The sequence below is a fragment of the Amphiura filiformis genome, chromosome 1 (genome assembly GCF_039555335.1).
Source record: "Amphiura filiformis chromosome 1, Afil_fr2py, whole genome shotgun sequence".
Taxonomy (NCBI): domain Eukaryota; kingdom Metazoa; phylum Echinodermata; class Ophiuroidea; order Amphilepidida; family Amphiuridae; genus Amphiura; species Amphiura filiformis.
Window position 1 is genome coordinate 10,426,959 of NC_092628.1, and position 27,935 is coordinate 10,454,893.

Here is a 27,935-nt window from a genome sequence, read left to right on the forward strand (position 1 = left end):
TGTAGTTATCATTTGCACAATATTGTCTTATAGTGTAGCTCAAAATTGACCAAAATTGTCATTTTTTTCTTTGAATATTTTTAAACAGAAAATGCTGTGGTGGTAATATACCAAAATTAGGGTGTATCATGGGATAGGGTTAATTCCTCATCTTTGCGATTACTATGGATTGGAGAATAACACCTTGTTTGACCACTTCATATATCAATCTTTAATTAATCCTTTCCACGCCAGACAGCGAGTTGCCACAACAGGTATAAAATGTTTACAAATATTAAATTATTTTGGAATATTCACTTATCGTATAGATATGTCAGGATTCATCATCCAAGCCCAAAAAAATGCTATGTTTAGGTGTGTGTTTTTTCCTTAAGTTAATTAAAATCCGATGAAGAAAGAAACAGATGAACAAACACAGGAGTACTTGAAGATATCTCGGTCTAATATTAATTCAGCCGTTCTTGAAAAGGCAGCAATTTTCCCCATAACAAACTTTTTGAACCAAAATAGATTGTTTGCGGTGGAACTGATGAACAAACAAAATCTGAGGCAGGTTAAAATAATGTTATGATTTCAGGCTTATTTGAAAGTGTTTTCCACTTTTTATATATTTGGACATTGTAATTTTTCAAATTCTATATTTCTTTTCAAATATCTGAAAAAAAATCAAACAAGTGCTAAAAAATTGAAAACTAAACCATAATAAAAATTCCCTTTAAAAGGGAAGGCCAGCGCCAATGCAGAAGAGGTCTTGTAAATAGTTTGGGTCACCGTGAAAGGCATTTTTAGGATCACGCTTACATCCATGTTACATGACAGTTCACCAAACCATCAATGGTGAGAACATGCACACTGAAACAGCAAAACACATTAACTCCTATAACTCCTGTCAACTCTTTAATTCATTACTCCAAATTGTTCTGTATTTTTGTCTTTACTGCTTTTTACCCATGCTTATTATAAAAATCAAGAAATACACTGCAGTTGTTAGTTAATTCGCTATATGTTAACTCAACTTACATGCACATTTTATTTTAAAATAATTTTATATTATTTTGCAATGTATAGTTTACTATAAAGTAGATAGTGGCAAGAACATGATAAAGGACTGATCATTCACTACAATCTTCACTTTTAAACTGTATTTTTTGAATGTGTTGATTGTTAGTCCGAAACTCCTGCAAAGCTATGGACATGGCATCTTACCTACTCCATTCTGTAGTCTGCATTGTGTGTTTTCTCAGTCTTCAATCATTTTGTTGAATGTAATTTTATGAATCAAATAAAAAAGATAGAAATTGGCCTCACTTTAGTTATGTGTCATTTTACAGTATTTATCATTTATAAAGTAAGACAATAATTTATTTATTTTCTATAAGTGCATGTCAAAATATGGGATATATTGTTCAATATTATAGCTAGCCCCTAAAAACTTTATTTTCAATCGGATTTTTCCCGCTGAAAAGACAAAACTGATGTTAAAGATAGTCAATAATATCATCAATAACATTTTGAGTCAATTTTATCCATAAAACGATACAGGATAGGATAGATAATTACTTTGACTTCAATGTGGTCCATATAATGAAGATTTTGATTCCACAACATTATTAGATCTGTTATCAACATATCAATTATGCACTCACAGGCAACCAAACATCATGCTATGCTCCACTGATATGACCTCCTGATCATTCCCCCGCTTTGACCATGTCATTTTTTTTGATATGCTGATTGCTGAACAAGTTTATGTTTATATGTGTAGGCCTAACCAATGATAACTTTTTAAGTCATAATTAATTCAAACATAACTTTGGCAATACTCAATCGTTTTCGTTCGTTGAAACGGCAAAACATACTTTCTTTTCCTTGCAAATCGTCAATTAGCAGACATCAAAAACATTTCCACCACGAGAAGTAAAAAAATAATTCATACCAATAGAAGAAGGCTATAATCTTAGCTAATCTTTAGTGTACACAAACCCCATCTCAGAATTAGGTACCAGCGCCCTATGCGCTGGCGAAAACATTGAACAGTACATGTACTCTGTCAGATTTCACATTTTCAAGCACAGGGAATTAAAAGATTCCTAAAATCTACACATGGAGATGTGGAGTGGTCTCTCTCACCAAGTGTGAAATATCTGCCTGCACAAGACAACTTGACTCAAATTATGGGCAACCTTCCCTGCCAATTTGTCCACCTACTAATAATGATAAATTAAACCTGGTTGCTTCAAGAGCTAAGTATAGTGTCTCAGGCGCTCTTGACCATGTTGACTAGGAGTTGAGTGGAATAACTGATAGTGTGATTATGCAGCAAATGCAGAGTACTGGCAGCTAAGAAGAAGATCCCAGCCCAGATTTGGCGTCAGGAGTGTCCCGCAGGGTGGATACATACCTGCCAATTACTCCGATTTTCAAGGAGTTACTCCGATTTCCGAAGTTTTAAACCTCAAAATCGGAGTACTCCGATTTTCTGAATTTTTTTTTTTTTTTTTTTTTTTTAATTTCTTTTTAATTTCTTTTCCAAAGTTTTCGGCGACTTTGGCGAACCACTGAAGTGCTAGGATCATTCACAGATAATTTGAAAACAATTGGAAAAAATTACAAAAAAATTACAGTTTGTTATCCTTAATATGCAAACCACTAACTAATGTTTACCACTTCATCTACATGTAGCACATATTATAAAATGCATGGAAAACCAATGCATGTATAATATTGTGATAGATGAAGAGGTAAACATTAGTTAGTGGTTTCCATATTAAAGATAACAAACTGTAATTTTTGTATGGGCGGAGTGGGCGGAGCCATACTTTAATTTTGTTTTGCAATATTTGTTCGCACGTTTAAGGGTTTATCTAGCCACTGTATAGATTGAAAGTTGCAGGGTATATAGTATGTAATCGAATGAAGAAGTAGATAGATTTTCTATAATAATATGTGTTCAGGAGAGGAGATATTTAACAAAAACAAAAACACCCAAGTCCGTCAAATGCACGAATAAGAATACGTGTATAGTATAGGCCTATCCACCATTGGGGAATTGCCGCAGCTGATTAGAGTCGTTCATTTAAGTGCGGTACATGATTAGAGTCGTTCATTGCGTACGGTAAATAGCGGGCAATGGGTGTATTTTTTGTTTGCTTTTGTGTTGCTTTTTGGAAACACTCGCGCCGCTTATAAAGTCGTTAATTTGTTTGCACAGACCTAGTCTCCTACACAGCCAATTTGTGTCGGGCGATCCGAACAAACATCGTGATAGCCACATACAGTCTGGCCCGAGGCACAGACTATCAAGTGTTTATTTACCAGTGACCTTCAGTAAAATCGATACTGTGTATTCAGAGTCTATGCTGTAGTACAAACATGCTATATACAGGGTGTCCCTGAAAGAACTGTTTCGTCAGAAACTTAATTGTTTGGGTATTTTAACGCCACAACTAAACAAAACTAAATACTTTTTGAATTTTGACAAAAGACGAAATATTAAGATTAGAAATTTAATAACATGGCATAATCACTGCGCATCATAATTTTTACTTCATGTATAAAACACATCTTTTGACTCATTATGACCCCAGATTTTTTTTCTTTTTTGAGACACAAAAATCGTTCCAAACTTTACATTTTTTTATTTTGGCATAACAATTCAGGGAATTTTGTTTTTGTTTGTTAACGTTTGTTTTAATACGCAATCACTCGGCCACACCCTTTCCAACGAAAAATGAAAACTTTAATCTCAACATTTAATTTTGAGCATGGAGAAAGGAAATCATAATTTCCCTCCCGTTTCTTCCCATTTTCCCCTTCTGTTTTTCTTCTCTTTTTTTTCATTTTGCTTTTTACCTTTCCACATTTTTTTTCTTCTCAGACAACCCTTGTTTACCAAAAGTAATAAATTTTATTTAATTTATGACGACACAGCATTCTGTCATCCCTGTCTAGCCCCGCTTCCAAAGGTCTGACCTGGTTGTTAAACCGGCGCAGGCCAGATGTCAGAACTGCAAATCAAATGCAGCAAGGTAGAGGTTGTAATATCGTGCACATAGCTACCTATACCTTGCTGTGTATAGTGAACAGAGCACGTGTATTTTGCTCACTGGCAATTGATACAAACAGAAGGTATCAATAAATGGGACAGTATGAATGGATCGTTTTCGAAGTTTATGTTGTGATGAAGTTTGGCAGTCAACATGTGCGATGATGCCGAGTATTAGGGAACAAACCAAAAGATCAATGACGTCCTATCAACGAAACTAGTTTCGTTTAGGGGTGAGGGGGTAAAAATACTCGATTACGTTTGTACAAAACCATTGGTCTGAAGAATGTGTCATTATTATTATTATGTCAAAATTTTCAACATTTCATTATTACGTTTCTGGCAGGGAGGAGGGGTCGGCTGAGAAATGAAACTAGTTACGCTTATAGGACGTCATCGATCTTTTGGTTTGTTCCCTTATAGGGTCTACAGGGGTTTTAACAACATGGTGTATTGCCTAAACTTGGTCAGTTGTATTTGTAGAGCTGAATAGATTTCGGGGTCATCCAAGGTCACCCAGGGTTCATCTGAGGTCAAAATGACTAAAAAACTGTCATAATGGCACGAAATTTGGTGGGTATAGGGAACACTTAGAGTAAAATTTTGGAAGGTCATTTCGGGGTCATCCGAGGTCACCCAGGAACATTTGAGGTCAAATTACTAAAAACTGTTATATGGGCTCGAAACTTGGTGGGTATGGTCAACATTTAGATTCAAATTATTGGAAGGTCATTTCGGTGTCATCCGAGGTCACCCAGGGGTCATCTGATGTCAAATTACTAAAAACTGACATAACAGCATGAAATTTGGTGAGTACAGGACAACATTAAGAGTCAAATGTTTGGAAGGTCATTTTGGGGGTAATCCAAGGTCACTTAGGGGTCATCTGAGGTCAAATGACTAACATCTGTCGCATGGGCATGAAACTTGGTGGGTACAGTCAATATTGCTAGGAAACTGTCTATACATGTATACAAACTGAACTTCCACCACACGGCTCGGGTTGTTTTGGTAAAGCAATACCAACACCTGTTGTGAACTCGACACCACGAGGGGATATCCCATATCCCAACCCGTGCTCTGGGCATCTTGTAAAACATAAACATTACACAGCCGTGCGGCCTATTACATTTCCATATTATTTCCTTCTTTAATCGCCCCACACTCCCCATCCACCATCCAGGCTTCGCCCATACAGGGTTCTGAAAAGAAACTCACATCTAAACACAACCACTACCATACCATCACCCAACAACCTTACACACCAATCACAGTATGTCGAAAACCGCGCAACCCGAGAACCGCTCTAGTTTTGTAATGTTTTCCAATTTTTTTTCTTTCAAATAATCTGTGAATGATCCTAGCACTTCAGAATACGTCTAGTGTTTCTCCAAAGTCAACAAAAACTTTGACATGTTTTTTGTTAAATGTTTTTTTTCTTCTGAATTTTTAACTTTGTATTGTGCATCATATCAGTGTCCTATCAGTCATGTAGGCCCTGTTATAAAGCCAAGAAATCGCTTCAATGAATGATCGTTATGTACAAAAGTATAGGAAACTGCATTTTTAAAAGCACATTTTCTGTGTGAAGGAAACATATTTTTCAAACTTATAAAAACAGGTCCCAGAATGTTTTTTTCACATTTTTTCAAAGGTTGCAGTCATCAAATATGTGTTGAAATTGTTGCCAGATATGGAGTATAAATCCCTCCTCAAATGCAACCTTCAGAATAGGTCTAGAGGTTCTCAAGTTGCCAAAAACTTTGAAAAATTAAGAAGAAATGGATTTATTTTTTTAATTTTCACCTTTGTATTGGGCTTTTCCAGAAATAAAAGGTACATACCCTATAGAAGACAAATTTGACACATCTAACCTCGTAAATCAAAAAAAAATATTTTGGGAATCCCAAGTCTTCTATAGGGTAGGTGCCGTTAATTTCTGTAATAGCCCATTATTTATTTATTCCCACCAAAAAAAAAAAAAATTTCATAATGCAGAACCATTTCCGACCACGCTAGTAGATGCCATAGTTAAGTAGTGTTTGAGTTTGTGTGGGTGGGGAGGAGATATAATTATAGATAGTCGATAACCGATAATCAATGATCAATCAGTTATCAACGCTCAGTTAAATTCTAAACCCTCACACGCAAATGATGAAACAGACTCTCATGTTCAAATGGCTAGTGGATACTGGGGGGGGGGGGGGGGAGGGGGTATTGATTATCGATAATCAATTATCGATTATAGATAATCAATAATCGATAATCAATCATTTATGACAAGTTTATAGGCCCACGCAACCGACAAAACTGGGAATCGCTAAGGTTGGTTTGTTTCTGGGTATGGGGGGGGGGGTTGTGCGTGGAATTAATTATGGCTAATTAATTATCGATTATCGATAATCAATTATCGATTATCGATTATCGATAATCAATTATCTATAAACAATTATCGATCATCAATCATTAGTTTATCAATATCCAATGTTTAAAATGTATAGACCTCACGCTGATCGACAAAACGGGATATCTGCATTAATTTGAAAATATGATTTTCTCCAAAGTGCTAGAAAAGCACACTCTTTGACCATTTCTATGCACATCGTATCTCTTGCAACCTGAAGGAACGAAATTTGTTTCCGTTTTGGATTTCAACAGCTTAAAATTGACCTTTTTCGTAAAATGCACATCAAATATTTTGTTCTGAATTGGAAAATCTCTCTTGGTATAAAATGACTAATATTTCGGATTTTGGTTGTCAATTTCAAACTTTTTATATCAATCATCATATCCGTGAGCAAGAAGTACTCTATTTTGAAAGCCATCCGAGTCTCCATTTTGACAAACGGATAAAAACAAAAGTAGTTTTAACATTGTCATCTATGGAAGAAAAATCACAAAACAGCCTTTTTCTCAAGAAAAAAAAATGGGACTCGAAGATAAATTTTCTTCAAACTCGTTTTTTAAAATCTTTATATATGCTTAATAACTTAAAAAAAAAAAAAAAAAAACGAACAAAAATCTGAAGTTGATACTCCACGTAAATGATTTCAGTACGCTAATCCGAACCCAAACCTAACCATTATCCTTCTAATAACCCTTACCCTAACCCTAATCCTAATTTTCGTGTAAATTAAGGCCTACATGATGAAGAAATAACCAAACTTTATTAGAATATTGAAACTAACTCAATAATAGCCTCATACCCCCAACTCTGCCTGCTGCTTTAGATTCACTCTTGCATCTCTGTTATTGAACTGTGACAGAAGATTGATATGCAACCTCTCACAGCGTCCTAAGTTTTGTGTCACGTGACCCTGCTCTGTATGGGCTTTTCCAGAAATAAAAGGTACATACCCTATAGAAGACAAATTTGACACATCTAACCTCGTAAATCAAAAAAAAAATATTTTGGGAATCCCAAGTCTTCTATAGGGTAGGTGCCGTTAATTTCTGTAATAGCCCATTATTTATTTATTCCCCCAAAAAAAAAAATTTCATAATGCAGAACCATTTCCACCACGCTAGTAGATGCCATAGTTAAGTAGTGTTTGAGTTGTTGTGGGTGGTGGAGGATATATAATTATAGATAGTCGATAACCGATAATCAATGATCAATCAGTTATCAACGTTCAGTTAAATTCTAAACCCTAACACGCAAATGATGAAACAGACTCTCATGTTCAAATGGCTAGTGGATACTGGGGGGGGGGGGGGTGAGGGGGTATTGATTATCGATAATCAATTATCGATTATAGATAATCAATAATCGATAATCAATCATTTAACAATTATTCAATGTATAGGCCTACGCAACCGACAAAACTGGGAATCGCTAAGGATGATTTCCTTCTGGGTATGGGGGGTTGTGCGTGGAATTAATTATGGCTAATTAATTATCGATTATCGATAATCAATTATCGATTATCGATTATCGATAATCAATTATCTATAAACAATTATCGATCATCAATCATTAGTTTATCAATATCCAATGTTTAAAAATGTATAGACCCACGCGACCGACAAAACGGGATATCTGCATTAATTTGAAAATATGATTTTCTCCAAAGTGCTAGAAAAGCACACTCTTTGACCATTTCTATGCACATCGTATCTCTTGCAACCTGAAGGAACGAAATTTGTTTCCGTTTTGGATTTCAACAGCTTAAAATTGACATTTTTCAGTAAAATGCACATCAAATATTTTGTTCTGAATTGGAAAATCTCTTGGTATAAAATGAAAAATATTTCGGATTTTGGTTGTCAATTTCAAACTTTTTTATATCAATCATCATATCCGTGGGCACGTGGTACTCTATTTTGAAAGCCATCCGAGTCTCCATTTTGACAAACGGATAAAAACAAAAGTAGTTTTAACATTGTCATCTATGGAAGAAAAATCACAAAACACCCTTTTTCTCAAGAAAAAAAAATGGGACTCGAAGATAAATTTTCTTCAAACTCGTTTATTAAAACCTTTATATAAGCTTAATAACTTAAAAAAAAAAAAAAAAAAAAAAAACGAACAAAAAATCTGAAGTTGATACTCCACGTAAATGATTTCAGATACGCTAATCCGAACCCAAACCTAACCATTATCCTTCTAATAACCCTTACCCTAACCCTAATCCTAATTTCGTAAATTAAGGCCTACATGATGAAGAAATAACCAAACTTTATTAGAATATTGGAAACTAACTCAATAATAGCCTCATACCCCAACTCTGCCTGCTGCTTTAGCTTCACTCTTGCATCTCTGTTATTGAACTGTGACAGAAGATTGATATGCAACCTCTCACAGCGTCCAAGTTTTGTGTCACGTGACCCTGCTCTGTATGGGCTTTTCCAGAAATAAAAGGTACATACCCTATAGAAGACAAATTTGACACATCTAACCTCGTAAATCAAAAAAAAAATATTTTGGGAATCCCAAGTCTTCTATAGGGTAGGTGCCGTTAATTTCTGTAATAGCCCATTATTTATTTCCCCCCCCCCCCAAAAAAAAATTTCATAATGCAGAACCATTTCCGACCACGCTAGTAGATGCCATAGTTAAGTAGTGTTTGAGTTTGTGTGGGTGGGGGAGGAGATATAATTATAGATAGTCGATAACCGATAATCAATGATCAATCAGTTATCAACGTTCAGTTAAATTCTAAACCCTAACACGCAAATGATGAAACAGACTCTCATGTTCAAATGGCTAGTGGATACTGGGGGGGGGGGGGGGGGGGGGTATTGATTATCGATAATCAATTATCGATTATAGATAATCAATAATCGATAATCAATCATTTAACAATTATTCAATGTATAGGCCTCACGCAACCGACAAAACTGGGAATCGCTAAGGATGATTTCCTTCTGGGTAGGGGGGGGGGGGTTGTGCGTGGAATTAATTATGGCTAATTAATTATCGATTATCGATAATCAATTATCGATTATCGATTATCGATAATCAATTATCTATAAACAATTATCGATCATCAATCATTAGTTTATCAATATCCAATGTTTAAAAATGTATAGACCTACGCGACCGACAAAACGGGATATCTGCATTAATTTGAAAATATGATTTTCTCCAAAGTGCTAGAAAAGCACACTCTTTGACCATTTCTATGCACATCGTATCTCTTGCAACCTGAAGGAACGAAATTTGTTTCCGTTTTGGATTTCAACAGCTTAAAATTGACATTTTTTTTTTTTTTCACATCAAATATTTTGTTCTGAATTGGAAAATCTTTCTTGGTATAAAATGAAAAATATTTCGGATTTTGGTTGTCAATTTCAAACTTTTTATATCAATCATCATATCCGTTGAGCACGTGGTACTCTATTTTGAAAGCCATCCGAGTCTCCATTTTGACAAACGGATAAAAACAAAAGTAGTTTTAACATTGTCATCTATGGAAGAAAAATCACAAAACACCCTTTTTCTCAAGAAAAAAAAATGGGACTCGAAGATAAATTTTCTTCAAACTCGTTTTTTAAAATCTTTATATATGCTTAATAACTTAAAAAAAAAAAAAAAAAAACGAACAAAAAATCTGAAGTTGATACTCCACGTAAATGATTTCGTATACGCTAATCCGAACCCAAACCTAACCATTATCCTTCTAATAACCCTTACCCTAACCCTAATCCTAATTTCGTGTAAATTAAGGCCTACATGATGAAGAAATAACCAAACTTTATTAGAATATTGGAAACTAACTCAATAATAGCCTCATACCCCCAACTCTGCCTGCTGCTTTAGCTTCACTCTTGCATCTCTGTTATTGAACTGTGACAGAAGATTGATATGCAACCTCTCACAGCGTCCGAAGTTTTGTGTCACGTGACCCTGCTCTGTATGGGCTTTTCCAGAAATAAAAGGTACATACCCTATAGAAGACAAATTTGACACATCTAACTCTAAAAAAAAAAAAAAAAAAAATATTTTGGGAATCCCAAGTCTTCTATAGGGTAGGTGCCGTTAATTTCTGTAATAGCCCATTGTGCATCATATCAATGTCCTATCAGTCACGTAGGCCCTGTTATAAAGCCAAAAAATCGCTTCAACGAATGATCGTTATGTACAAAGGTATAGGAAACTGCATTTTTAAAAGCACATTTTCTGTGTGAAGGAAACATATTTTTCAAACTTATAAAAACAGGTCCCAGAATGTTTTTTCACATTTTTTTCAAAGGTTGTAGTCATCAAATATGTGTTGAAATTGTTGCTAGATATGGAGTATAAATCCCTCCTCAAAGTGTAGGGCTTCATTTTCACCTTGTTGTTTTTCTATAAAATGTGTCTAATGTGAAGGGGCTTATATGGGTTTTTACAGTGTAGAAACCCTCTAGCTTTGGGGCTTCGCCCCATCAACCCCTCATCGGGCTTTGCCCCTGGACCCCACCAAGGGCCCCTAAGTGGGCCCCTGGACCCCGCCGTCAGAGGCGATACTACTGGCGCTTAAGCCCCACGCTCGCCATGTACTCTGTTTTCTAGGTTTTCAATGTTTGCAGGTATGGTATAGACAATTGTAGTGTGCAGATTTGTCAGATTTCCGGGAAGAAATTTCTACATAAAAGTGCAAAAGCTATACAGGGTACAGATGTGGGAGTGGCTTACTAATTGAATGGCATGGGGAATTGTTATCTTTTTCTTCTTTTTGGTACTTTATTTTGGTTGGTTTTTTCCCTTTTGAATTTGACCTCTACGTGTACTAAATGCTACATGTAGGACTGAGCTAAACTGTTTGAATGATGCAGGATTCAAAATATATTGCTGGTTACAAGGGCTATTTGAACAAATTCCTCGAAACTTAGTCCTGGCATTTGCCGATGACAAATATATTTCATTGGGGCAATTTTGTGAAAGTTGGGAGCTAAACACCCTATAATAGTCCCAGATGTATTTTGAGGCATGGGATAAACTACTATGGGATTTGTGCATTATTACAGGCCTGAAAAAAAGGTGAGTGATTTTGAAAGCCTCATTGTGGAAAATGGAACTCTCACCCCTCAGAATGTGTTGTTCCCCTTCCCCATTGTCCCCAAAGTAATTCCTCCCCCATGCCCCCCCCCCCTGCAAAAAAATTCTGACCCACCACTGCCTACAGGGCCCACATCTGTGTGAATAGGCCAATAGGAATAGGGATTATTTTGTGGCAACATTTGGATTTACTGACAAATTTTAGCTTCCGCAGGTTGCACTGATATCATCTGGTATGTTAACCTTAATATCAAGGGGGGACTTTGTGTAAGTAAGCTGTGGTTAATTCAAAATCTGGTGTAATCATAGAACTGTAAATTGTCATAATCACCCTTTAATCAAGCAGTGTGTTTGTGCTTTGATATATGGATCACTTTAAGGCTGGCCAATTGCAAGAAAGTTGAGAAAGAGACAGCTTTCCTGTCTTGAAATAACATTGCAGGGGAAAATCAGGAATCTTTTGATCATTTCATATCTGTGGCCTTTGTGGATTTAGACAAGTGAGTAGTAGAAGGAGAAAGAAGCTACTAGTCTCAGAGATGATAGTCTTTCACAAATTGTACCAACTTAGTGTTTAATCCTGGAGCAAGAAAATGAGGGGAAAATTAAGAACTAAGGACAAAAAGTGGAAGAGGAAAAGGGAATAATGAATGAGAAGTGGAAAAGACTTACAGAACAAAAATATACAGGAAAAGGGAAAAAGAAGAGGATGAAAAATAGACGAAAGAACTTCAAAGAAGGAGGAAGGGGGAATTTTCATGATCTTGCCCAGCGGGAACAGTCATGCTGGCTATGCCCATTGCCCCTGCATAACACTAGCTAAACCCAATCTAAGGGTATTTTGATGCTTTTTGGGCGCCCTCTACGGAGGCGTCCCACAATATTGGCATGTACTTGTGAGTAGCTTCTAATTTCAGTCTTACTAGATTTACTCCGCAATTGTTGTGCTATTTTGCTAAAATTATGCCCTTGCTCAGAAATAAATCCACAATATGCTTGGATTTTATTTTATTATTGTTTTCTGTTATGCACAGGATAAAATGGTGTGCGTATATTCTTTGTTTAAAAGACAAAATTAATGGATTTGTAAAAACACCAAATAAATCGAGACCTTTGACCTTTGTAACCACTTTGACCTTTGTAACCAGTTTACCGCCTCTTAGAACCCGATAGAGCGGTGACCAACACTTTGGATTACAATAGCCTAATCTGAATGGCATAGTCCAATAAGCTCAAATAAACAATCATAGTGCAAAATTTGACCTAACTTGCAGAGTATGAGTTTTTGTACCCAAAGTTTCAAAGTCAGGCATCTTATCAAGATCAAGATAGTGATAGTGACATAACAATTAACACGCTTATCTTACCAAGGTCTTATCTATCTGCATGGGGTAATTGGAAATTATGGTGTAGCCTATTTGTTTTAAGGATGAAACAACTGGCTCCTTTTGCATGGAAATTAGAACAAATTACTATACAAGCTGTATCAAAAAGTTTGGTACCCAGCAGTTTTGATAGTAATTGAAAAGCCTGGTTCTTCCAAATGCAATATCGGGTCCCCTTAAAATGATAAAATGATCAGACCATAAATCTTTTGTGACTGTTTATGACATTAATCAACGAATTATGCGGATCCTAGATGTGTCGAGGATGTTATGTTTATGAATAAAACCGTTACGTTTGTATTTTCAACATTGTTAATCATTGCTACGTGTATGTTAACAAATGAAAGTTCTGTAATTATTTTAATTCTTCAATGCTAAGTTAGTAAGTATTCTTTTGGATATCATCAAATTGTAAATCTCTAGTCAGATTTTCAGTGTGTTAACAACTATGTATCAAAGATGTTACGTTCATGTACAACTTATCTTGTAAACATTGTATACCCATATAGCTACTTTTGAAGAATGAATGTTCTGTAATTGTCTTTTATCCTTCATCTCTATTAGATTTTCAGTGTATTAGCAAGTAGATGATGTATATGTATCACAGACGTTATGATGTATATGTATCACAGCCGTTATACATTCATAAAAACTTTTCTTTTGGTCAACATAGGGGTAGATCCTCTTCTATACTATCCATCATATACCCCCTGCATAACTGAAATTCAACAATATTCAATATCCAAAGCAATATCATCACTACAATATGCCCCAAAATTGAACTCCCCACCCCACATAATCGCAAATTGACACGACAGCTTCATTCCAATTCAATTTATTTCATCCAAAACGGTCCTGTGATACACCTTCCCCAATCAAACACATTTGTCTTGCATTTGATCATCTTCTACTCTTCCCTAGAAAAAATCATTATGATACCAAATCCCGGGACCAAATCTAAACACCATGCCATGGAATTCACCATATCACGTCCAAGCTCACATAATTTGGGCGCCCCATTCCTTTTTTAAAGGAATTTTTATTAACACTTTCTGGAATTCAGGACCCACTGCAGCATAAAAGCATTGTCCATGGTGTCAATGTCAAACTCAGTTTACATCAAAGTAAATGAGGTGAAGAATACATGTATTCCACTACATGTGCTCCACTTCCATGGTAAACTTGGGGTACCTCTAGGCTGGTAATCTGTGGTCAAATTTTAGTTTTCATTGTTGTGTTATTTAGAAACTTTTGCCTTTCATTATTGTGTTAGTAAGAAACCTTTTCAATTTTGCCTTTTCAATATCATACTATTAATAAAACCTTTTTAATAAAATGTTTTAATTGCATTACGTCTTGTGGCAATTAACTTTGAATTTTTGATATATAATTTTTTTCATAGCCTCAATCTGTTTGTCTTTGTAGTAGCTGAATAGACTGATTCCAAAATAATCGCATCTCTGCTTCAAAAACTTGATGTTTTCTTAACCTTGGGTGCCACTCATTTTAACAAATATTTGAATGGAAAGGTTTGATTTATAATGTAGAAACTTTTTTGTCCAATATTACTTTTATTTCATTATCTCTATCAAAACATCTACTGGCCATCTATACTTATAATTTGAATTTAATATTTGCACCCCTCAATGTATTTGCATTGTTATGACTTACAATAATAGTACTGTAATAATATGCTGAAACTTTCCCCCATCACCTCATTGTTGTTTTCTTTAACTAAGGTTCATGCCTAATCTGATTCTGTTGAGTAAATAATATGAAATAAATCATTCAAAGAATATGTTTGCATAAAAAGTATTTTGGAACCTCTTTCATAAAGTCATTACAATTTGCATGTCAACCATTTCATTCCTTCAAAAGTGTTGATCTAACAAATAATAAAATAACTTTTTCCCATTTGTTCAAATGACCAAATCCTAAAATTAGTAAATATATCTTGCCAGTTGTTACATTTAGACTTCTTCAAGTGAGCAAATGAGTTCCTGCACGATAGAGAGAAGAAGGTGCATGATATTACAATCTGAATAGATTTCTCAGATCCAGTGAAACCTCTTCTTGGTGAGATCATGGAAGTACTTGCATGGTGTGATCAAACTTCCTTTTCCAATACGTGCATGTGTATCTTTATGTGTGTTGTGCCATTTGTGCAGGAGTGCATGTGTGTACATATTTGGGTATCCCTTCAACTTTAAGAACTCTGATGTGAAGATGAAGAAAAGAGTATGTGCAATTATTGTGCATAGTTGTTTGTTTGTTTGTTTGTTTGTTTGCTTGCTTGCTTGCTTGCTTGCTTGCTTGCTTGCTTGCTTGCTTGCTTGCTTGCTTGCTTGCTTGCGTGTAGGGGTGTGTATATGATGTGTATGTTATAACAAGGTATGTACATGTGTGAACATTCTACTGTAAACATGTAAAGTTACAATAGGAGAGAAAGTAGAATTCACAGGGTGGGCTAAAATTGCTCAATAAGAAAAGATAGGCAACCTCTGCTATGAATTTTGACATACCTGCCCTAAAAGCTACAATAATTCAGAATCTGCATTTTTATCTTTAAATAAATACTGATACAAGCCCCAAAACATTTCACATCACTGTAACATGACGACTTAAATCCTTCCCTACCCCCATCAAAAACCAGTAGGTCCAAGAAATCAAAACAGACCAGCAGTCAAACTAACTCAGAAGCACAGTAAAATGCCACAAATCCTTTTATATTCCCGCGTAAATACACAAGTACAACTTGTTGTAATAGTGTCTTGAGGGGATAGCTTGGTGTTGTGATTTCAAAGTCTGAATGTTTGTATTCTACGTTTGTAAGTTACCAACTCTATCATGACGGACCTCATGGGCAGATTAACCCGGGGTGTCCGGGTGAAGTAATCCCATGGTGTTTCTATACATTTGGACTTGTAATCGCAGCTAATACATGTGATAATATTGGAGTTGCTTTTTTCGAGGTGAAATGAGGTGTTTTGTGGCGTTGAATGGAGCCACGATTTGCCCACTGGTGGGGTGCAGTGAGATGGAAGAAATGTGAATACAACAAAATCAACATCAATCTTGTCAACTTGTATGTATGACTAGAACCCAGCCCTCGAATTAACCCACGGCACCCATGGCATTTTGCCGTGGGTGCCCATCCCCACTCCCGTAATGCCCTCAAAATATGTCCTTTACCCAAGGCAGTCACTTGCCGTGCCCTCTAATGAAGTTGCCGTCGGTGCCCCTGCCCTGCCCCTTCATTATAAAATCATCTTTCTATGTTTGTGTGTGTTTTCTACACTTTTGAGAAATTGCCTTGTTACCCTTCTCAAATTTTTAACAGTTGCCATGATGCCCTCTTGAAATATTACAAACTGCTGTGCTGCCTTGCCTTTTCAGTGAAAATCCATGGCAATTATCAACTTGCCCTAAAAAAGTTGCTGTGCCCCTTCAGATCCTTAATTCGAGGGCTGCTAGAACCCTGTTCACATTAGAAAATGTTCTTCTTTCGACGAACCTCAAATGAAGATTAAAAATCGTTTTTTCCTAATGTGTACACACTTTTCTTCCTTCGACAAAGATTAAAATTGCTTCGTACAACGACGCTAAAAAGGCTGTTTCAACGAAGGAATACTTGGCTCGACTAATTTTGTAATGTGTACGCTCGCTTCGTTCGATGAAGGAAAATGATCATGTGACAAGTGACCCTCGCCGGCTTTAATAATGGTCGGGCGTTAATAGCTTCATTAATTTTCATGAAATGTATAGTGTAATGTCTTTGTTTGGTCTTCGTTCAGCGTAATGTGTACGCATACTTAATTAGTTAATCAAGATTAACTTATCTTCGTCAAATGAAGACATTTTCTAATGTGAACAGGGGCTAGGATTCCCGCTAGGATTGAGCATGTTGAGTGGCCTAGTCCAAGTCCATTGCTTACTTGTCAGCTAAGCTTCAGTGTCCTTTGATTCACCCCACCCAATTTAACAGGTAGAGTGATTCTCAATGATGTTTCAAAAGGAATTTCAAGTAGGCCTGGGGAGCAGTTGAGATGATCCAGTATGGAAGGGAGGGGGCATATGTGCCAGAAGGAGAATGTGAAGTATCTGTATCACACTTTGGAGAAAGTGTGTCAAAAAGCTTCAAAAGGGTGAGAATCTTGTGTGTGGTGCTCCAATATCTCTGGCAGAACTCTCATCCCCTAGGCCGACACCCTCAGTCATCAACGTTCCGGTGTGAGGACTGAGAAACTTCGGGTAAATTTTGTGTCCGACTTACCACACCAGAACCTGTAGGCATGATTCTGCGCAGTTGTGTCTAACTTCCAGGCAAATTTTGTGTCAGACTTACCACCAGAACCTGTAGGCATGATTCTCTGAAGTATCTGTATCACACTCGGAGTAAGTGTGTCAAAGGGTGAGAATCGTGTGTGTGGTGCTCCAAAATCTGTGGCGGAACTCTCGTCCCCTAGGCTGATGCCCTCAGTCATCAACGTTCCGGTGTGACAACTGAGATACTTCCGGAAAAATTTTGTGTCAGATTTACCCCCAGAACCTGTAGGCATAATTCTGTGCAGTTGTGTCTAAACTTCCGGGCATATTTTGTGTCAGATTTACCACCAGAACCTGTATAATGAAAGACAGAGATAAAAAGATTGATTGATTAATACAACTTAATAGCGTCACTAAATCACACACGTAAAAATAATTGCGTAAAGCGTAAATGCACGCGTACAAGGAAGGTTTGTCGGCACGCTTGCAGCGCAATTATTGAAAAGCATTGACGTCACTACTGATCTTGGATTGCGGCGAACTAAAGAATAAGAAAGATCACTTTGTTAACATGCGCTAACACCCATGGAGTCCACTTCTCCCTCTGCTTCCTAGACTGACAAATAAGCCGTCTTGGTTCCATACTTCTTACCCCATGAGAACTACCTGCCTATTGGTCAAAAATAAGTTTTCATTATCAATTGGACCAATCAGCAACATTGTTAGAATAACTTCACCACACAAAAAATTGAGGTGAATTATTTGCAAAGCTCCATTCTGATTGGTGAATAAAGTGAAGATATCGCATAATTGACCAATCAGAGGCAATGCTAGATCGGTAGGTAGTGCTCAGGGGGTTAAAAGATAGGTTTCAGATGAATTCAGGACAAATAATAAATATGAAATTCATTTGAAACAGAGATCCCTACGACCTTTGGTTCAATGCATTGACTCGAAAAAGTTTTTTAAACAATTAAACATTTCAAGCATAAGTTATGAACTTTCTTTTCATTCTGTGCCAGCATGTTACTGAGAGGTTATACTTATACTGGTTAGTCTACCATGTACAGAGCAAAGGAGGTTGGTGGTATAGAAACAACACAAAGAATAACAATAAACTACGCAAGTTCGGAGAGAAAAACAACAAGTGATGTGTAAATTTACCATGATTGACGATACGGTAGTTCATTATGAATTAGGGCATGTTTTTTACAACTTAAAAGTTATCAAATCTGAATTAGGGGTTCATTCATAGGATTGAGGGCATGATCGCTGTTTATGCCCTCGGCGTCATAGGATTGAGGGCATGATCGCTGTTTATGCCCCGTGAGCCGAGGGCATAAACAGCGATCATGCCCTCAATCCTATGAATGAACCCCGTTCATACATACCCAACATTCTTAGCAATTCAATACAGATGAAAATAATAAGGGTTTACAAGTTTAAATAACATTTCCATACCGTTTCCCTTCATAAATTGGAAGAAAATGAGTAGGCCTACTTGCAGGAAGCAGCTCGGCTCATGAGGTCAACGGCCGGGAGTCAACGCGTGATACGCGTCTTCTTTTGCGCTCCGCGTGAGATGGGCGCGGTGACATGCGCGTGCACGCAACACTAGCAAATCGTGGATCGTGTTAATTGGGTTCCAAAGCTGCGTGACGCAGCTTGTTTATGCCCTGCGTACTGGTCATAAACGGAATTTATGACCAGCAAAAAAGGATTCATATCCAATCAGAAACGTCGTTATATCGTGAGTATGTATGAAGATTGCATATTACTAATAATCAAGGTTGTGTGGTGGGTTGGTTGATTAGTGCATTTTTGTTTTAGCTTGTTTGTTTTTATTCATTGTTTTAATGTTGGGAAGGTTTTTAATATCTTGTCTCAAACAAATCTGCCATTCGCAGTTAAGAAAGAAAACTTGAGCAATATTTTGCTCATTTTGCAGCTAAACAACATCATTGGTTTCCCCAGTAAAATCTGCATCATGAAGTTATAATTGGTTGAAAAGTGCTGTATGAAAATAAATGGTTTTGTTTGTATAACCTCTCCAATGTTAGTGCTTATTGAATCATTCATCATTAGTTATGACATATTATGTATTATTGTTGTACCAACAATTTGGTACAGAAGGCAATTTTTAAATTGGCAAGTGAAAAACATGTAAAAGCATTCCATGTTATTATGACTGCAAACACTGGGTTTTCAAATGTTAATTGCATGCATAGGTTCGACAAAGTATGTGAACCTTTGATGTAAAGTGCAGTACAGCAATTGGCAAATACTGATGTAGAAGCGGATCAAGGGGATGCGTAAGTTGGGTCTGGGTAGGGAGGTGCTGCTGGGAAGTGGACCATCACTATATACCTTTTTTTTTTCAAGAAATTTCAACCCATCAATACACCAAATCGACTGACTTTAACTCAAATGGTCAGGGTTTTTACAACATTCCCCGAAAATGTTGGTAACTTGATTTCCCTATCTGTGATGTGAGACAAAATTAGGATACTGGTAATTAACCAAAAAATAAGAACATTTTAAACAAATGACCCATCAATCATTCCAAGATTGGCATAGAAAAAGGTGATACCAAAAAGGCCGAAAATGCGACCCATGTTCCTTTCCTGTATTTTCATTTGTAGTGAGTACACCCCCAGGCTGATCAGAGGCTGGAGCAATTAGCAAAGTGATTTTTTTATTTATAACATTCTGACCAAAGCCAGCTAGGCAAAGCCCTATAGTGCTCAGAGGCTACTAAATTAAAGGGATGCTAACCGAATATGACGGGACAGGGATATAAGCAGGAGGAAAACCGGAGCATGTAGAGAAAAACCTGTGAGGACAAGTATGGATGGGCAACCAAACTCACATGTGGCAATGCGGGGAATTGAGAGAGAAGCGAATGAGAAGACCACTAGACTAACCCGCGTATAATACCTTCTGCAATGTATTTTACTTATAGAATACTCTATCTCAGGACTCTATCAGGACAAAATTCTCAATGACTGGGCTTGTGATCCCTCAGAACACCACAAAGAGCATCGCAACTACAATCTTGGAAATAAGTGTTGGAATGCTTTCATATAAAGAACAACAAACTGTCGCCCCTCTCCCCATGCAATTTTGAGAAATGCCAATGTCTTCAGCAGTTTCCCAATGTGTTCCAATGTTGATGATGGGGAGAGGGGAAGGGTAAATCATTGTTGTAGATGTCATTTTTGTTCCCAAACACAATATATGTCATTTCCATGATCATAAGGAATTCTGCATGGAATTTCGATAGAGTGTGCCAAGCGTAATTCCACATACTTTTTTCCAAGATTGTAGTGAGTCCAATTCTGCATGATGTATAGGTTACCTAGGGGAAGAGTTTGGTGATTTCTCATACTCTTTGAATGTAGCGAAAAAGGTGATACCAAAAAGGCCGAAAATGCGACCCATGTTCCTTTCCTGTATTTTCATTTGTAGTGAGTACACCCCCAGGCTGATCAGAGGCTGGAGCAATTAGCAACGTGATTTTTTTATTTATAACATTCTGACCAAAGCCAGCTAGGCAAAGCCCAATAGTGCTCAGAGGCTACTAAATTAAAGGGATGCTAACCGAATATGACGGGACAGGGATATAAGCAGAAGGAATTCTGCATGGAATTTCGATAGAGTGTGCCAAGCGTAATTCCACATACTTTTTTCCAAGATTGTAGTGAGTCCAATTCTGCATGATGTATAGGTTACCTAGGGGAAGAGTTTGGTGATTTCTCATACTCTTTGAATGTAGCTAAAGACTGAAGGATTTCCCTCTCCTTTTCATAAGTATACCTGACCTGTTGGTTTAATTGCAGTTGCCCACCTGCCACATATTATGAAAAATGGTCATTTTCATGTGGTTAATTTTCCATAGTTCAATGATCTCAAAAAATGTCCTTTATTTTTACACAAGATTTCATACACAGACCAGCACACTAAATCAATATTTTTACAGAATTAATTGGTGGGGTAACTGAAAGTGCACAAGCACTTGAGCAACTGGTGTAGAATTTGGTCCTGCTTATACCAATACCATATTTCGTCGCTGTTTTGACAAACTGTCGTATAACGAAAAATGCAGTTTTGAGAAAATCGCATTTAAAGTTTTTGAAGACCCACTGGAGAGCACCAAAGTAAAATATGTTTAATATTATCAAAGAATATAATCAATAATATATCTGTCTTTGTTCTCAACATAATACAAACTTTTTATTCATTCACTAATTAGAAGTAATTAATCTGCAAACTCATACGACAGTATGCCAAAATAAGCACAATTTGACAACCTATGTATTAATAATGATACGTCATGTGATACTACAGTAGGCAACTGCAGTTACATGGTGGCCTATGACAACTGTATGTCAAAACACGGAACTATGTTTTCGGGGGGGGGGGGTACATAAAAACCATGTCATATCACACTAATTAGTGCCATATCTCATTAACTAATTACATTTAGGTCTCAAAACTTTGTAAATATATATAGTTTCATTCATAGATTTTGAAAGTTTATATTCATTTTGCCCCAAAATCGCCATACGACAGTATGTCAAAACAGCGACGATTTTATCTTACTCCTTTTGGTAACATGTTTCTTGCAAGGCAATTCCACTCAGATTTACTTTGCCATGGTTACATGTCAAGAATAAGCTTAACTTTGATTTGGACAACTGCTACATTGTGAAATTAGTTCCACAATTTCCCTAAATCTGCAATACAATAGCGTTCAATTTCTGCCTAATCTTGGATAGAAATGGACCTGTGTACATGACAGCTACAAGTGATGAAGCATACCTTTTCTTTGTATGTTTCAGACAACACAAATCAGTACAAATTCACTTTGTATGTACATAATGCTGTGATAAATCCAACAGAAACGTTTTCGGTATGAATTAGTCTAGCAGTCAGTCTTTGACACCCATAGGAACCAGAAAGTCTCCATGTTGTAGCCAGTGTGTCTTCTGGTTCACATACCAGTTCTGACTTCTATATTTTTAAATGCAAAAGCTGACACTTATTTTTAATTAACTTTTTTCTTTGCATTGCATTTCGGAGGTACTGCATGGTACTGGCATGTTCAGTGCTTTTGTGAAAGTTTTGAGAACAGATGCCGAATCTTCTGTCTTAGTCCCATAGCCAGGGAGGAGCAATGAGGTGGCTCCCTCACATCCACCAATGTTGAAAATCTCCCCTCAAATCTGTCCAAAATACTCTTGATCCCTAAAATTCTGTCCCAAATCACCAAAAGTGGCACAAGATTACCCAAATTTTCCTAAATCCAACCAATTTTGTGTGATGTCCAAAAAAAGTTCACTTTTTCAAACATCCTCTCTTCCCCGAAACAATTCCTGGCTACTGGCTTGTTTGTTTTCTTGGTAACAGATTTGAAAGTTAATTAATTGTTATAGTTATTGTACAAAAAGTCACCATTTGAGATTCTTTTGAAGGGAATATGTTGCCTTTCAAAATTCTGTTATTGAATTTCAAAAAATGCAACAACAAATATTTAAGGAATAAGAAAATTACAAACTGATGAGCTCCATGGTCAGTATCACTTTCAATTCTGTAACACAATATTTAACTGAACTGACACTTCTCTGAAATAAGTTTCACATTAATGTTTAAGTGGTTGTGACTCCATCCATTAGTTATGTGAATATGGATGTAGATTTATATCATACTTAGTTATGTTCTACATGCCCATATGTGTATTGCCAGTCTTATCGGCATGATCAAAAGAGTAAAGTTGTTTTAAATAATTGAGTTTATAGAGTTTATTCAACAAACTGCAAAGAAACACATTAAATTGTGGATGTTGTTGTTGTTGTTGTTGTTGCTCTGTGTAGGGCCAAAAAAAGAAGAGGGTTTTCTCTCAAACAGTTTTCCCTTCCAATTCAGGGCCTAATGATATCATAAACAGATGAAAAATAGCCCATAGCTAAAAAGCTAAGCAGTAACATTCATTGAATGTTATACATTACATACCAAGATAATCATGTTTCATACTTGGCACAGGTTTATCTTGCTGATGTGGTTGTACTGTATATACAAAATGTTTAGATTTCTGAAATCATAATCATAACCAGGTCATTGGCATTGACAACTATCCTAAGTATTTAAACTATGGATTTTCAGTCAGAGAGTCTGATGTGGTCATGTAAGAGAGATCAAAAAGGTGGTAACATCCTCAATATCCTTTCCTGTTACAAAGAGTGAACATATTTTGAGCTAGCAGCGGAGTTATTTGAGGGAAATTTGCTATCTTACAATCAAGAGTTTCTTCAGAAATATAGGCCAAAATGGTCAAGCCTACAAGTTTTTATTGTGATAAAAATCACTTCTGATGCATCCTTTTACAATGCCATGTCATCCAGGCATCATCAAAGTGTATTATTTTAACTAAAGTACTATGTGCTCCATTGTTTTAAATGACATTAAGGGGTTAGGAGGGGAACAAGACATACAGTAAAAACTTGATAGTTAGCATATGCACTTACTATCGAGCGCTTTTGAAAACAAGAAATTGTACCAAAGTCTGGCGCTTTACCAACCGAGGTAATGGGGTTGAGACACAAATTTGCAGGTTTACTTGATCGTATATAACTAAGTGTATCGATGATTTGCTTTTACCATTTACACTTGTATGGATGGGGCTCTTCATGTTTGCATGTTTTAAAAGTGCTCGATAGTAAGCATGTATATATGCTAACTATCAAGTTTTTACAGTATTGAGACAAATATAGCTGACATTCAAGAAGAATGGTATGGGGTCTATAAACATGATAAAGAAGATCCTGAGGCATGGTATAAGGTGCATCATTTCCACCTTGTGTATGATTCTTTTCGGGATGGAGAAAACGGCCACAACTTTGTTATGATATATTAATAGCTGAAGAACTGCAAGATCCTGTAGAAAATATTTATAAATGTAATTGGCTTAAGGGGGTACTACACCCCTCAATAAATTTGTGACTATTTTTGCATTTTTCTCAAAAACTAATAACACCCTGGTAACAAAAGTTATGTATATTATAGGGGCAAGGAATCCAATTACTAAAATCCAAATTTCAGTGACCCAAGACAAGCGGTTCGATACTTGTGATAGAAAATGAGGTACCGCTAGGATGTACCTCATTTCCTATCATATTTACTGAACCGCTTGTCTTGGTTCACTGAAATTTCAGTGTAGTAATTGGATTCCTTGCCCCAATAATATACATAACTTTTGTTACCAGTGTGTTATAATTTTTTGAGAAAAATGCAAAAATAGTCACAAATTTACCACATGGGTGTAGTACCCGCTTAATTGACTTTAAGACCAATGTATTAAAATTTAAAAGAAGTACACCATGAGTTTTTTAGTTAAATGGCTAAAACTGGACAAATATGTCTCCTGCCATCACACTCGCCTTAAAATCAAATTGTGTTGGAAATATCAGTCAAGGATTTGAAAAAATTGAGTTGATAAATCACTTTTGAAGCATCCTTTTTATAATGTCATGTCATTCAGGAAACCAAGTGTATTATTTTAACTAAGTACTGAGATCTATTATTCATGACACTAATACATAGAAAAGAGGTATTTTTCTTTCCCCCTTTACCGTTTTGTGCGAGAATTTTGATGGGAAGGGTAATCCATCCATTTGAAAGCAATTTGATTTGGGGGTTTGGTTACAGAGATTGGTAGCGGACTACTGGTATACTGGTCCTTAGGGTGTTTGAAACGAACACTTGAACAAATTGTATTAGTGCACTGAATGCGAATGTCTTACTTTGGGGCCTCTGGTTGTTTTTATGGCTACGCCCCTTTCCATTGTCTATAACTTGCAATTTTACATCATTTAGATGAAATTACTGGTGTGATGACATCGTGGCATATAAAACAACAATTTGTAATTATTGTGAGTCATCAGTCTTTGTCATGTGTTAATTGCCAAAGAAAACAAATTATGTGGGAAAATGAGTCAAATAGGAAAATAATGAGTGGAGAAGGAAAGTGCTTGTCTGGTCTGTCATCCATCCTGGACCATTTTGACATGCTTTGCTAGTATTGGGTTCTTCCAGATAAAAGATGCCCTCCCACATAGAAGATGTGAAAACTTGGTGCAATTAATGTTTGGAATTGCATGCATCATTCAATATCAATGAATAGTATGGAAATTCAGTTAAAAATTGTTTTTAAAAAAATGGAAATTACGGGGAAAAAAATACCTGGGCATCCTCCTGTCCAAAATTTGAAGAAGAAAAAATGTATTGGAATTCTGGTCCAAAAAAAAAAAAGGGAATTTCAACATTCTCTATAAAGGGGGGTTATCTTTTATCTGGAATTGCCCATTCATCATGCAACCTCCTATTACTCATAATTTGGTATAATAAAGTGCTTTTTTTAAATTTCAGGTTGGGTTGCATTATTTAAAGCCAAAAGTTTTGGATATTTTTTGTCTATAGACCTGTATTGTTTTTGATCATATAATTTCCATATTCATTTTTGTCATTGTAAATTAGTTGTGGGAAGTCATTGAAATATGTTAACTCTGAATCTCAATGAAACTGCATAGACCCTCATTCATCTGGGTATGTTGAAATTACGATTTAATTTAAATCTGGTCAACCAGACATACCAATTTTTGACGGACGAACCGACTCCGACTGAAACCTTCAGTCTTCACCTGGGTTATGATGCAATCTCAATGGTTCTGATTTCCCACAAGCTGCATTCGTCATGAAACATAATTGTCCTGTTTTTATCCTTGAAATAAATGATTTATTGTATTTTATTTGTTCCTTTTTCTCCCATCTCTGTACAGGTGCATTTGGTGGTCGTGGGCGTGGTGGCGGTAGAGGAGGAGGCAGAGGTGGGCGTGGCGGTAGAGGTGGTGGTGGCGATAGAGGTGACAGAGATAATAGGCAATAAGGACACTATGCCAACTTAGGACTATCAGATCAAACTTGTTCCCAGTTTGATCAGAACAAAGCTAAAACTGGAAAATACATGTTTCATCACATGATTCAGGGATGCCTACCTCGGAAGTTACTAATGCAAGCTGGTAAACATGGTAAAGGGTACAAAATCTTAGTGCATTTTAAGTCGACTCGCGTCCTGTGTTCAGTTTGCTTAATGCAGCATTCCTTAAAGTACTATGCCCTAAGATCTAGTACTCTGCAATTAACCAAGCTGATCAGAGCAAGTGGAAAGCAGCAGGTTTTATTATGATCATGTGAAAGCTGTCATATGGAGAGAGAAGAAAGTCTTATTCTAAGTGCATCATTCCGCAATGTGAAGTTTGCATATGAATTTCTTTTTAATGCAGCAGCCAAATATGTATGTGAATACTGCAAATAGATTCATCAGGATTGTCCATTAAAATTATATTAAAATGTTCTCAAACAAATCCAAATAAAGGTGATGTTAACATACCTCAATGACGTTTCGTGCTGTAACACAGCACTTTCTCAAATTGAATGACCAGCTTTGACCTTTGATGTCGGCTGCTTCCTGTTGGTAGCTGACGTAGATGGTGCTGTCAATAACTGATCATAGACGTTCGGAAGGAAGTAGTTCCCACAATCCCTGTTGAGAGTATTAGCCTGCCCCCTCTTCCTTATCCATATTGATTCTTTGATGTGTCTCCTTTTCCTGTTAGTTTCAATGTCTCTTATTTTGGCTTCTTCCCAGCCTGTCACATGATTGTCCTCGACGACATGGTCCGTGAGAGCGGATTTTTTAGGGGCGCTGGCGACAGATGATTTTCTTTGGGCCCTGGTATATGGTTTTTCTGAAGCCAGGTCCGATTCAGTTTTATGTTCTTTCATCCTTGTACCGATAAGTCTGGAAGTCTCTCCGATATAGGATTTGGGGCAACCTAGGCAGGGAATTTCGTACACGCAATCTGCTGTTGTTTTGGTATCCCGTTTATCTTTGGGATGCACCCGGTGATTTTTTAGCATTTTGTGTGGTTTAAAGTTCACATCAAAGAATCAATATGGATAAGGAAGAGGGGGCAGGCTAATGCTCTCAACAGGGATTGTGGGAACTACTTCCTTCCGCACATCTATGATCAGTTATTGACAGCACCATCTACGTCAGCTACCAACAGGAAGCAGCCGACGTCAAAGGTCAAAGCTGGTCATTCAATTTGAGAAAGTGCTGTGTTACAGCATGAAACGTCATTGAGGTATGTTAACATCACCTTTATTTGGATTTGTTTGAGAACATTTTAATATAATGTAGGTGAATAGCATTTTAATGGTAAATTTTTTTTGGTATGTGGATGATTAAGGTAGGAGAAACTTTTCCAAACAACCTTAATGTCCTAATTTGCATATGCAAACTTCACGTTGCGGAATGATGCACTTGGAATTGCCCATGAATCGATGAATCAATGATAGAAATGTCTGTCCCGGTTTTGTTTAAGGTGGTATTTAAGGCATTTTGATTACAGGTAGTGAGGTACTGATTAAGCTACATGCATGTTTTCCCTATATGCCTCCTTAACCCTAACCCAACTAGGACTCACTAAAGCTCACTATTAAAACCACTCTGCGTGCATGCATTCCACGGGACTTGATGACGCAATCAGACCAAGTCATATACACCCAGGGAATCGTTGGCGGGCCAACGTCACCTGTGTAGCTACATGCTGGGGATCTCTGCGTGGCATGCGAGGGGTCCGAGGTTCGAATCCCGGGGGTGCCAAGTGACTTTCTTCTTCATCTTCTCTCCTTTTTC

General features: G+C 36.7%; 1 protein-coding gene across 2 annotated transcripts in view; it reads left to right on the forward strand.

Moving 5' to 3' along the window:
- Positions 1-27,585, forward strand: part of LOC140151400 (U6 snRNA-associated Sm-like protein LSm4) — a 53,316-nt gene extending 25,731 nt beyond the window's left edge. Inside the window, exons 5-6 of one of the 2 annotated variants that reach the window (XR_011858944.1) lie at positions 26,014-26,532; positions 27,438-27,585. Coding sequence is in view for 1 of the 2 variants with exons in the window: in XM_072173768.1 (XP_072029869.1) it covers positions 26,014-26,120 (107 nt within the window). In the remaining variant the exon portion in view is untranslated. Of the gene's footprint in view, positions 1-26,013 lie in introns of both variants that reach the window. The other variant, XM_072173768.1, reaches the window with a different exon arrangement.
- The last annotated feature ends 350 nt before the right edge of the window (positions 27,586-27,935 follow it).